This window comes from Aristolochia californica, unplaced genomic scaffold, assembly GCF_029961685.1.
Source record: "Aristolochia californica isolate CCGP_79_NKW_82.1479 unplaced genomic scaffold, dmAriCali1.0.hap1 SCAF_11, whole genome shotgun sequence".
In the NCBI taxonomy this organism is placed as follows: domain Eukaryota; kingdom Viridiplantae; phylum Streptophyta; class Magnoliopsida; order Piperales; family Aristolochiaceae; genus Aristolochia; species Aristolochia californica.
In genome coordinates, this window is record NW_027181782.1 from 4,463,354 (window position 1) to 4,476,591 (window position 13,238).

Consider the following 13,238-nt stretch of genomic DNA (forward strand, 5'->3'; position numbering starts at 1 on the left):
TAAAAAGCTAAAGTTCATTTTCTAAGAGCATTGTTTGAAATATTTTAGAAGTTTCCTCATTTCAATGTTTAGGCATAATACATTGTTTTGATTTTTATTGGTTAATTTCTCATTGCTTTGATGAAGAAGATAGGTAGGGGTGGCATGGAGAGCCGAACCCGAAACCTGTCTATGTTCGAGCTGAACTTGATTTAAATATTTCGAACTCGAGTCTAAAATTGTTATCGAGCTCGATCCTAATAATTTTAACTGAGTTCGATTTATTTAAAACTTTTCAAAAAATACAAGTCTCGAGTTCGAGTTCTAACATACATTTAAAATTTTTCAAATAATATACTTTAAATAAATTGTATGTAAAATTATGCATAATTTTACATAAAATTGAGTATACATTTTACATAAAATTGGACATGACCTCTACATAAAATTGGACATAACCTCTACTTAAAATTGGGCATAAGGGTGACATCGAATTGAGCTGAGCCAGAACTTTCCTATGTTCGAGCCGAGTTTGATTTAAATATTTTAAATTCGAGCTCGAGCTGACCCTAGGCTTGAGCCTAAAATTGTAATTGAGCTCGAGCCGAGCCCAACCTCGAGCCTAAAATTGTTATCGAGCTCGAGCTCAATAATTTTAACCGAGTTCGAGCTTTAACATTCATTTAAAACTTTTCAAAAAATACAAGTCTCGAGTTCGAGCTCCAATATACATTTATTACTTTTCAAAAAATACATGTTAAATAAATTATATATAAAATTATGCATACATTTTACAAAAAATTGGACATAACCTCTATTTAAAATTGGGCATGACCTCTACTTAAAATTGGGCATATGGGTGACATTGAATTAAGTTGATCCCAAACCTTCCTATGTTCGAACTGAGTTTGATTTAAATATTTCAAACTCGAGCTCGAGCCGACCCTAGCCTCGAGCATAAAATTGTAATCGAGCTCGAGCCTAATAATTTTAACCGAGTTCAAACTCGAGCTCTAGCCGAGTTCGAGCTTAACCTACATTTACTCTACATAAAATATATATCAAATAAATTATATATAAAATTATGCATACATTTTATAAAAAGAATGATAGGGGAGGTTCGGGATTGAATCTCGACAATGGATTAGAACGCACTAATATTAATCTTTTTTATCCCAAATGTTGTTTAGCTTATTTTGTAATTTTTGAATCTGGCCATAAATTTATTATGGCCTCCTTAGTGCCCCTGGTTAAAAATTTATATTCTAAGAAAAACTAGAAAAAATAAAATCATATTTCCAAAAAAACCTTTAAATAAAATCATATTACTATTAGTGACTTACTAAAAAATTACAAGAAATACTTTAAATTTTTTTTAGGAAAGTTAAATAGACCTTTTATTGCCTCTTCTAGGGAAATAAATAAAAATTAATAATTAATCTAATATATTATTATACTTATAGATAAATTTTTAATCAAATAAAATGTCAAACACAAAATTGCTATAAAAACTACCTCATACTAAAAGTATTACAACATCAACTGTCAAATACTTATTCAAAAAATTTCTATACGGTTTTCGTAGGAAAATCTTACTTAAAATATTAAATAATTTTTTTAATAAAAATTTCCAATTAGAAAAATATTTTAAAAAAATATGTGGCACTAATAGTCTCTATAAACTTATTTATACCAAAAAAAATTTTTCAACATTTATTAAAAAACCACTAATAGTTCCTAAAATATTTTATTATTTTTTTCACTTGTTTATGATCTCACAACCAAGGAAAAGTAAGTCATTTTCTAACAACCGTTTATTTTAAAAACAGTTAAAAATATTATATATTCCAGAAAAAGAATATGAACAACAGATCAGGAAAAGAAGTTCTTCATCATCAAAAGAAATTTAGTAATTCCGTTATGTATCATATAAAATATGCGAACATATAAACTTGATCGCACCACAGACAGCCGAGATCAGACAACAACAACAAAAAAACAAAAAAAAACTGTTCAGCAATCCTAACAGCAACAAAAAAATCCGGAGAAGTTTGCAGGAAAAAAATTTAATACCAGTCTTCGAATCTTCTGGGCAGGAGAAGACAAAGAAAAGTCGGAGAAATCATCATAAACTTCCTCAAGATCCTTCTGTTTCGACTTCACCGACAGGAAACTCGCCATTTTCGAGCCAAAAAAGGGGGGGAAACGCTACAGAAACTTGACCGAGATCAAATCCCTTGCACAGACAAACAAAAAACGACTAAAAAGTGAGAAATAGTGATGATAGCGCTGCGATTTCCAAACCCTCACAAGTAAGAGTGACAGGTAGTTGAGGTCCTCTGGTTTCCGCCGAGGACGAGGAACGACGCTGAGGGAAAAGCTTCCACCGGCGCCGGCGAGGAACTTTCATCGGGGATAACGGCTGCGACGATGAGAGGAAGAATTTTTCCTCCCTTTTTTGGCTCGAAAATGGATCAAAGGCATTTAAATGGATTTCATACAAAAGGTTGAAAATGCATCAACCAGTCATCCATTCGATTGTTTGAAGTTGCAGAAAGCAACAAGAGCTTAGAATGAAAATACCATTTGAATGAAGTCAATTCATTTGAATGGATTCAACAACAGGAGGCAAACAAAGCTCAAAATGAAAAAGAACAGTCCAATAGAAAATAACTTTTTCTCATGCCCCCACGTACCTGATTATATTAGCACTTGCAGCCCACCACCACCGGTGGGCAGACCAGCTTGTCTTTCCAGAAAAACGCAAAAGGGGGCTACCATTATTTGTTTATTTGGAATTTTGTCCATTCCAGATCATATGACTCGGTAAGGTCCGCTCCCAATGGATCTGGTCAAAATCTGCAGATCATCGTCCCCAACAGGAGTGACTCCATCACATGGCATCTTATCCGCATCGGCTTACGTGTACCTGCTTTAGCATCTCCAGTCTAGAATGTTTTGGAGTGGATCCTCGTCGTGCTGCCAGTTGCAAGTGGCGAAGAGCCGCCGAGATTGAAATTCTGAAAGCCTCCATGGACCACAACTACCTCAACGTGTATGCATTAAAAGGAAGCCACCTATATAAACAGCCTTTTGCTTCCAGTCAGTCTCACGAATCAAACACTGGATCGAACTCAGTTCTTTAGCAACAAGAATGGGTGTTCGGCTTGTTTCCTGCTTCGTTCTTTGTTTCTCTTTCCTCTCCACAGTATCCCGAGCCATTGTCCCCGACTCCCAGAGGTTCAAGTACGTCAACGAAGGTGAATTTGGAGAGTATCTCACCGAATATGATGCCAGTTATCGGCTTCTTCCTGTGGACGCCTTTCCCTTTCAATTGTGCTTCTACAACACCACCCCAAACGCCTTCTACTTGGCTCTGCGCATGGGTCATCGCCGGTCTGAATCTATTTTACGATGGGTCTGGGAGGCTAACCGCAACGTTCCTGTCCAGGAGAATGCTACTCTTACCTTCGGCCGGGACGGAAACCTGGTGCTGGCGAATCCCAACGGTCGCGTGGTTTGGTCCACCGGCACGGCCAACAAGGGCGTCGTGGGTCTGAGACTACTTCCTACTGGCAACTTGGTCCTCTACGATAACAAAGGGAAGTTTCTGTGGCAAAGCTTTGATCATCCAACAGACACTCTCTTGGTCGGCCAATCCCTCAAAGTCGGAGGAGCTACCAAGCTTGTTAGCCGTGTATCCGACTCCGATGGGTCTGAGGGGCCTTACAGTTTCGTGATGGAGTCCGGTGGGCTTTCCATGTACCTTAAAGTGGCCGGGAGCAAGGGAATTTCTTACACTTCCGACACCTTCAGCGTGACAGGAAACCCCCTCAGTGCGGTCACATTCAGCAGTGAACCTGAAACAGCCGAGGCACATGCCTACGAGCTGAAGTTGAATCTCGCCCAAGGTGGCTCCTCCGCCGGGGCTTTCATTCTGGGCAGAGCAAAATACAACGGTACATTATCCTTCTTGAAAATTGGCTCCGATGGAAATCTCAGGACCTACACTTACAATGAGAAGGTAGATTATAGAGCTTGGGAGGTGACTTTCACTTTCTTCTCCGGTGACGGACGTCTAAGTGGCTGTAGATTACCCGCCAAGTGTGGTTCCTTGGGGGTATGCGAAGACGAGATGTGTGTTGCTTGCCCACGGCCTCAAGGGCTAGTTGGATGGAGCAAGAATTGCCTACCTCCGAAGATCAGTTCCTGTAGCGGGAGATTCGATTACTACAAGGTGGAGGGAGTGGAGCACTTTCTGAGTGCATCAAATGATGGTGTAGGGCCTGTGAAGATCGCACAGTGCAGAGACAAATGCAGCAAGGATTGCAAGTGTGTGGGTTTCACGTACAAACAAGAGTCTTCCAGGTGTTTGTTGGTTCCAGTGCTTGGCACCCTCAGCAGAGTTGAGAATGCCTCTCGCTCGGTATACATCAAGATCGCCAAGTAGGGACTTTGTCTTTACAACTTGATGCAAATAAAAACTAGCTTAATTCGGCTGGTCATGTTTCTCTTTTGTGTGTGGCAGATGGTTTCACTTTATTTGAATGTATGAGAGAGTTGAAGAAAGATGTGAACAGCTTTTAAAACATCAAAAGTATTAGATATGAACTATCATCCTTGGTTTTGTATACAGGTAACATAGTTAGCAAAATTTTGGTTTATTGCATGAATCAAGAGAAGTAATACAAAAAGACAAAATTATGTACAAAAATTCCTCCAATCGGTTTACTTAGAGTGTCAATTTTGTCAGTTTATCCGATTTTCTATTCACTATCTATTAAATAGAATGAAAATGGCACAAAGATCTTACCCAATTAGACATTCGGATAATTTTACCCAATTAGAACAGAAAGGGATAAAGGTTATTCCATATCTGATTATCTCATTTTATAGTTTAAGTTTCAGGGGTATAATTATAATATTATAGTTTTATTCATCTATAATTAGAGCTCAGGGTCCATAACCTCATTCTTCCTCTTGTTTTCTCCCCAACATGCCTTCTCTCCTTTTCTCCATGGCGTAATCCATAGAGTCTTGAAAATCAACATGGTAAGTTTCCGGGGTATAATTATAATATTATAGTTTTATTCATCTATAATTAGAGCTTAGGGTCCAGAACCTCATTCTTCCTCCTATTTTCTCCCCAGCATGCCTTCTCTCATTTTCTCCATTTCTCCATGGCGTAATCCGTGGAGTCCTGAAAATCAACATAGTATCAGAACATTGATTTTCAAGACTCACAAGTATGGTTTTCTATTCACTATAAAATGGCACAAAGATCTTACCCAATTAGACATTAAGATAATTTTACCCAATTACTGATATACCATTTATTAAATAAAACAGAAATGGATAAAGGTTATTCCATATATGATTATCTCATTCTATAGTTTAAGTTTTAGGGGCGTAATTATAATATTGTAGTTTTATTCATCTATAATTAGAGCTTAGGGTCCAAAACCTCATTCTTCCTCCTGTTTTCTCCCCAGCATGCCTTCTCTCCTTTTCTCCATGGCGTAATCCATGGAGTCCTGAAAATCAATGTTCAAGACTCACAGGTATGATTTTCTATTCACTATCTATTAAATAGAATGAAAATGGCACAAAGATCTTACCCAATTAGACATTCGGATAATTTTACCCAATTAGAACAGAAATGGATAAAGGTTATTCCATATTTGATTATCTCATTCTATAGTTTAAGTTTCAGGGGTATAATTATAATATTATAGTTTTATTCATCTATAATTAGAGCTTAGGTTCCAAAACCTCATTCTTCCTCCCTTTTTCTCCCCAACATGTCTTCTCTCCTTTTCTCCATGGCGTAATCCATGGAGTCCTGAAAATCATCATAGTAAGTTTCAGGGGTATAATTATAATATTATAGTTTTATTCATTTATAATTAGAGCTTAGGGTCCAAAACCTCATTCTTCCTCCTGTTTTCTCCCCAGCATGCCTTCTCTCCTTGTGGCGTTCAATACCGACTTATCAAACGGATTTCCATCACCGTTTGTCGCGTCTTCACTATACCAAGGTTCTTGTTTTGCTAAGCAACGGGTCGCGGTTTCCATCAAACTTGAAAGATCTTGGGAACGATTTCCAGATTTGGTATCAGGTTTCATCATGGGTTGATGTGGTTTGTGTCAGAAGGTTGCTATCCGACAATGCTCCGTTTATTTTTGGAAGTATCAATTGTTGTCAAGCCGAAGGTTTCTTTTTCGTATGAATCTGAGTTTATTTATGGAAGTTATTTTGATTTTGAATAGTCGCTCAATCAGTGTGAAATTATCACACGTCTGGATTGTTGTCATCCTGGCATTACTGCTGTCCACCAACTCATTATATGCTGCCAGAATTTTTGAGAGATTATACAAGTTGTCGAGTTGTTAATTATTATCAGCAAAACGTTAAAGAGAGACTTCCGAATTGTTGGTTCATCACTGTTTCCATCCCAAGAGTTGCTATTTTCAGAAACTAATAAGCTGGCTGATTTCCCGTAATTCTCGTTGTTATCCTATTGCCTATTTCTGCAACCAGCCTCTGCATTGCTGTTTTCTGGAGGACGAAGCCCGGCTATTTCTAATTCTCGCTCGTTTATCGCCATCAACGACTCTCTTGTTGTTGCTCCGCTGCAAAAACAAGAGCTCCATTGCCACTTACAAAGAGCAGTTTTTTTTAAACCTCTCAGCTCTCGCTGTTGTCCCGCTCTCTTCGGAAGCAAGCAGGGAAGAAGATATTGTTAATAAAAGTTTCAGGAAACTTGAATTAATCTAGCGCTGGTTCTGAGTCTCGTGCCAGGCCGCGCCTATTTTGACCCAACCCGCACCGGGTCGAGTTCACCCAGCGAACCAGAGATCACTTGATATTTTAGATCTACCAAGTTAACTTGGCTCAACCTGGTCTGGGTCAACTTGGTCGGGTCAACCTGACTTGGCCCACTTATTTTCTGCCTCGGATATACGAGTTCGGGTCACAAGGTTTATACCTATTTCCCTGCGACTCGGCTATAGTGGTTTGATATGTTATTCCATTCGACTCGATTCTATTTCTCCATCTAGATTATTATTTTGAGGTATTCGAAACATACTTCTTGGTCAACATATTATTTGGTACAGGTACTCGCATCGGATTATTTCGTGGGTCCTTTTACAAGGATTTTTATTATTTTGGTTCGTGTTATATGGGTCCAGACCCATTTCAACTGTAGTTATTGTCTCTTTGGATGAGACATTATTATTGAAGAAGGACTTCTTAGTTGTTGATTTTTATCAGCAATTGCTATTCTGATTGATGATGAAAACGGTGGCCCCAGAATATTATCTTTCAGTTAATTACCCGTTACCTCCTTTAATTAGCATTTATTACTCCTACCACTTGAGAGTCAGTGTCCCGAGTTGGGACACGGTGATGGAGGAGTTTTATTCCCACTACCTACAGAAGATAGGAGTGTCTCTTACATCCAGCATGAGTTATGTTACGGTTCCGTATCTGACAAGATGATTCATAGGTAGGAAGAAGATAAAGACGAAAATCAAGCCAAAGGGAAGCTTGAAAACCCTAGGTTCTTTGAGGATAACACACAACCTGAGCTCATTGAGGAGAACTCAAAACCCTTGTTTACTCTAAATCAATGTTTGCTTTTTCTCATTATTCTTACCCCTTACATAGGGTTCACCCTTACAAGGTTCAAGATAAAATATTACAAAAATACCCCTGTGGCGTATTAATTCTTTAACTGAAATAAAATAAAGTAAATTATAGGAAAATAATTAATTAGACTCTAAATAACTTAATAATGTTATTGCGTGCATAACATTACACCAACCTTGGAGAAAGAGCTTGTCCTCAAGCTCGAAGGTAGGGTCTATTTGCCAACGTTTCCACCTGGTCTTGAGTAGCATCTGCGGAATCTGTGTCAGCCCACTGGTCGACAAAACTGGAGCATTCCACCTGAGAAGCAAATTTGTTTTGGCGACACTGCCAACATCACGTGTTGTAGCACACCCCAATACGGTTAAGCAACCAAACAACAAGTTGAACTTGCTTTATTCTGGCAACTTCGGCTTCTACATTAACAACCCTTGTGTGATAAGACCCAATGGCTGCCTCATGGCCAAAAAGGAGCATGTCCCCGGTAACCTTAGTAACCTGATTGAGCATATTCCTAATTACTACTGGTTGCCCAAGTTCATCCAGTGGTACGTCCCTTGTCAGAGCATACATTGCTACTATTGTCAAAAACAATGTAGAGGGCACAATACTCTTGTCAGCCAATTGGCATTGTGGATGATCGTGTAGCATATCAACCAAACTATGTTGGAGGTCTGACTTGGCAGCAGCAATGTTGCTGGAATTGGCAGTGGCAATGTTGCTCTAATACCAGTTATTATGGTCCCGAATCTGACATGGCGATTCGTAGGGAGGAAGAAGAGAAAGACGAAAATCAAGCTGAAGGGAAGCTTAAAAACCCTAGGTTCTTTGAGGAGAATGCATACCCTAAGCTCGTTCAGGAGAACTCAAAACCCTTGTTTACTCTAAATTAATGCTTGATTTTTCTCAATACTCTTACCCTTTAAATAGGGTTCACCCTTACAAGGTTCAAGATAAAATATTACAAAAATGGCCCTATGGCCTATTAATTCTTTAACTAAAATAAAATAAAGTAAATTAAGAAAAATAATTAATTAGACCCTAAATAACTTAATAATGTTATTGCGTGCATAACAAGTTATGACTGGAGTATGGAGCGATGTCATACGATATGGAGTGATTTTACTCTCATTTATCTTATGCTAGCTAGGCCTCATTGAAGAGACCACCAACGTGAGGGGGAGTATTGGAAAATATGGAGGACTGCCATTTTAAATGAGAAGATCCTATACACCATTTGCAGCAAGCTGAGAGTTCATGGTGTTCTCACACTCCCAGCTTAAGGGGGAATATTGGAAGATGGGCCCAAGCCCACACGACCAAGGAAGGCTCACATATCCAAGTGTGTTGGAATATGGGCCCAGGCCCATAAGATATGGACCCACCATGATCATGTGAGGTGGCATGATGAGTCCTACACAATAAGAAGTCTTACAAAGCCAAAATTATTATGGAAGTAGGTGTCATAAAAGAATCTCAGTTTAAAGGTGTTTTAGTTATGTTAGTCTTCTATTTATGTTGAGTTATTTAATTATGATAGGACTTATCTTTAAGAGTTAGAGTTTAGGTGTAATTGGGACAAGGGTAGTTTAATTGTAATTGGACTCTACTATTTTCCTCTATTATAAATATGGGTTCATGTACTCGGATTACAACAAGCCAATGAAGTATTTCTCTTTTTCATAAATTCAACAATATCGATATTAGAAGTATCAATGGTCAGTTCTACCAAAAAATCTCTCCTTTATCCTACTTCAATGTTGTTTTCAAGTTTTGAATTTTCATTACTTGGTTGTGTATCTTACTCATCATCAACTCCAAAAATTTTAGTCACCCAAAAAAAAATTATACTTAATCAAATTTATTAAGTTCTACCATTATACTCTCCCCTTGTTTTTTTTTTAAAGGTAAGTTTTCTACATTGAATTTTCATAACCTTTGACTTCGCATTTCTTCTGGCATATTTTAGGTAAGAAAATGTAGAGAATAACTCAACAATTGGATGGTTAAATCATTGCAAAATCTAGCAGCTTCTTTCCAAAAAAAAAAAAAAATCCTTCTCTTAATAATCAAGAATAAGTTTTCAATGAACTCTATAGAGAGCAAATCAAACAAATAACAACATGCAATCCAAAGATGCTTCAATAATCTCAAACATGCTTTTAATCATGGTAATCCAAAGATACATAAGAAAACTAAAAGATCTTAATCCAACGTATAATTTTCTAAGGAAAAAATTGAACTTACATGCATAAGTTTTCGCTTTATCGAACTTGCATGATTTAGAGCAAACCGAGTACTAAAATCTTATGCTAAAGCATAAGTCATATAAACACTTAACCTTCTATCCAAATTGGACTAGAAAGCTTATATGTCAATCATCTTTTAAGGATCAAATATCAGTAAAACATCTCATCAAAGAAGGGAGAAAACAAAAAAAAAAAAATTTTGAACAATCTGAATCTTTGCTTCACCAACAAGAGTCCCACGTGAAGCTTGATAAAAAATTCAATTTAACATCATCTTAACCTCGAGATCTTAAACCCATAACTTTGATACCATATTGGATTTCATGATAAATAACGCGAACTAATCAATCAAAGGTGTGAAAGAAGAAGAGAAAAAAGAAGAGAGAAAGAGAGAAAGAGAGAGGAACGACTTGAGAGAGTTTGAGAGAGAGAGAAGGAGGATTAGGGATTGAGTGACGTGCCTAATTCCTTCCCTCATCATCTATTTATAATAATGAAAAGTTACATATTTACATCAATAACCTTTACCCTAATAAGGGAGGAAATGGACAAAAAGTGAAGATATTTTACATCATTGCCATTATACTCATGTTACATCTTTCAACATAATACAAGTAGCAAAGTATTATAAAGCATGATCGATCATCTTAATAGGCATAATCTATCATACTCTACAGGATGATCAATTATCCAGAATTATGCATAGATAGCGATAAAGCATGGCCTATCAATCAAATAGGCTTGATTAATAAATTGGGTTTTATAAGAGATTTAAAACATGTTGATCGATGCTATGGTTGCTCAACAAGCCTAGGAAACCAAAAAAATATAATTGTTACACACGGTTGATCATTCATACCTTGATCAATTAATAAATCTATTAGCTTTTCTTTTCTTTTTCATTTTCCAAGTGTATCCAAATATGAAGAACTATATTTATCTTCCATTTTCTTTCTCATTTTCCATGGGCGTCCAAACAAAAGAAAAGAAACCTCTTTTATTTTCTTTTCTTTTTTGTTCTTTTTTTCTTCACCTCCTTCTCTTTTCTCTCCATTTTCTGTGTTCCAAACACAACCTTGGAAGTGTTCATGCACCTCAATATAGGAAGGAAAACCCCACTAAAGCTATAATCTAGTTGTATAATCTCTACAAGAGAGATTTTTCATAGAATATAATTGGGAATTACACTTAGCTTAAAGAAAGTTGGAATCGCTTTGGAGTTGTAAAATTTCAGATAATAGAACTAATTAGTAGAATTTTCTCTAACAATGGTTCTTGGACTGTGATTACCATTATGGGATTTTGGACGAGAGGATCTCTTAGAGATTACATTTTGTCCTCAATGGATCTTGTGAATAGGGATTTTGTGCATACAGGCATCTCCTCGAAATCTCAAATAGTGGTTGCACCAACTAACGAGTTTCTTGGAGAACTAGACCAAGTAAGAGCCGACAGTAGGCCGGCACGCCTCGTGCGAGGTGTGCTAGCTCGTCATCTTCCTTTCATCCGAGAGGACTTCACACAGGGAACGCCAACATTCGCCACTGATGCTTCCAAAGCATCAATCCGGTGGTAGCAAGAAACTTTTCTGACCACCAAAGAAGAAAGAGAGAAGGAAAAGTGGGGAAAATAAGAGAATCGAAAAAAGGAGGACATTGAAGGAGGTCTGGCAGAAGCGAGAGTTCCGGCCACTTTCATCCCAAACCCAGAAACCGAAAACAAAGAAAAGAAAAAAGAGACGAGGAAGGAGTAGGACAAAACAAAGAGAAAGAAAAAAAAAAACAAAAAAGAGTATAGCTCTTTGCTCTCGGGTGGCCAAGCCAAGCCCAACCACAGCTCTAATCTCCATGGATGAAGGGTTGAAGAAAAACAAAAAGAGTTGCACTCAAACCCAAGTCTAGAAGACCAAAAACAAAAACCTAAATGTAGAAGAAAAAAAATGGAGAGAAGAAAGTTAGAGACACCGAGCAATGATCTCATCTGCTCTAGTCCAAAAGATTGGAAGTAAAAACAATGAAAACAAAGAGAAAAAAATGGGAAAAAAGAGAAGGAATAGATAACGGAAGAACACAATCAAGACTTATCACGGGAAACGTTGCTTGGAGCAGACTGGTTTTAGTGTCAGAACTTGGGTCCTATCGTCGGTGCAAACCAAACAGAGAGAAAGAACGGAGTTGAATTCAAATTTTCATGCAACTGCAAGGGGTCCACAACAACCAAAATCCAATGGTGGAATTTTCATCGTCAGTTTTAAGAGCCAAGATTTGACAGAAAAGACAACTCGTACCCCTCAAGAGGGGGCACTTAATGACATAATATTATGGACATCAAAGGGTTATTTTCATAAATTCACCTCTAAGGGTATTTTGATCATTTTGACTAAAATTGTCAAATTTATGGTCTAGAAGTACAAGCCCACGGCAGCTCAAGCTCAAGGAATCCAACAAAAAGCCCATCACCAAATCAACTTTTCAAATCAACCCAAATCGAACTAGAATGAAGCCAAGAGACAAGCAACCATAAGGTTTCTCAAGATTAAAATTGGATGTCATCAAATATTGGACGAACAAAGAGGTCATGGCCCTCCAAAACTATAATGCTCTCTATTTGTGCAGACTCCTTAAATGGTAAGAGGCTAAGATGTTGGTGAATTAATTCCTACTTAAGATCTTTAGTACTCAACCTAGATGAAGCTTTTTTAGTACATTTGCTCTATATGACTTGTTAGGTTTGATGAGGAATAAACTTAGAGAGTAGGTGAATGGAGGTTTGTTTATTTTTTCTGCTAATTTGACTTTTTTATTATTATTTTCATCTTATGTATTTACAATCTTAAATGCTATTTATGTGCAAAATTCATTTTACAATCGAAGGTGCGTACACAAAGCATTTGAACTCACAAAATTTTTGTAATGGTTCACATGTTAGTCTAAACGGTAAAATCATGTTGTTCTTCATTACTTTGATGATAACAAAATAGGTAACTTAAAAGTGTGCTACTAATGGTGTTATTAGTGTATTTTAACCTAATGCTTCTAACACATTTATTAGGAGGTCTATGGCAAAAGTTCAAGACACAAGAACTATCAATCAAGTTGCCAAGTCAAGACCTGAAGCAAAAATACGTTGAAGATTGTTCCTAAGAAGAACTTACAAAATAAATAAGAACAAAGATTTAAATACTAGAATCGGAGTCAAATAGAACATCTCAAGAACTCTAGCATGTAAATAGATAGTCAACCAAACTTCAATTTTAACCATATTTATGTTATAGATTTTTAGGGAAAAAATATTTTCAAAATCGTGTTTATTTGATGCATATTAATGTTTTCAACTTGTTAGAAACCCTTTGGATC

At 37.1% G+C, this 13,238-nt stretch overlaps 1 protein-coding gene across 1 annotated transcript; it reads left to right on the plus strand.

Moving 5' to 3' along the window:
• The first annotated feature begins 2,997 nt into the window (after window positions 1-2,997).
• On the plus strand, window positions 2,998-4,546 carry LOC137944428 (EP1-like glycoprotein 2). Its single transcript, XM_068790118.1, has one exon. The coding sequence runs from the start codon at window positions 3,134-3,136 to the stop codon at window positions 4,427-4,429; it is 1,296 nt and encodes a 431-aa protein (XP_068646219.1). The 5' UTR covers window positions 2,998-3,133; the 3' UTR covers window positions 4,430-4,546.
• The last annotated feature ends 8,692 nt before the right edge of the window (window positions 4,547-13,238 follow it).

What these genes read in the sequence shown, in the direction of transcription:
- LOC137944428 (XM_068790118.1), top strand. Translation starts at nt 3,134, where the DNA reads ATGGGTGTTCGGCTTGTTTCCTGCTTCGTTCTTTGTTTCTCTTTCCTC.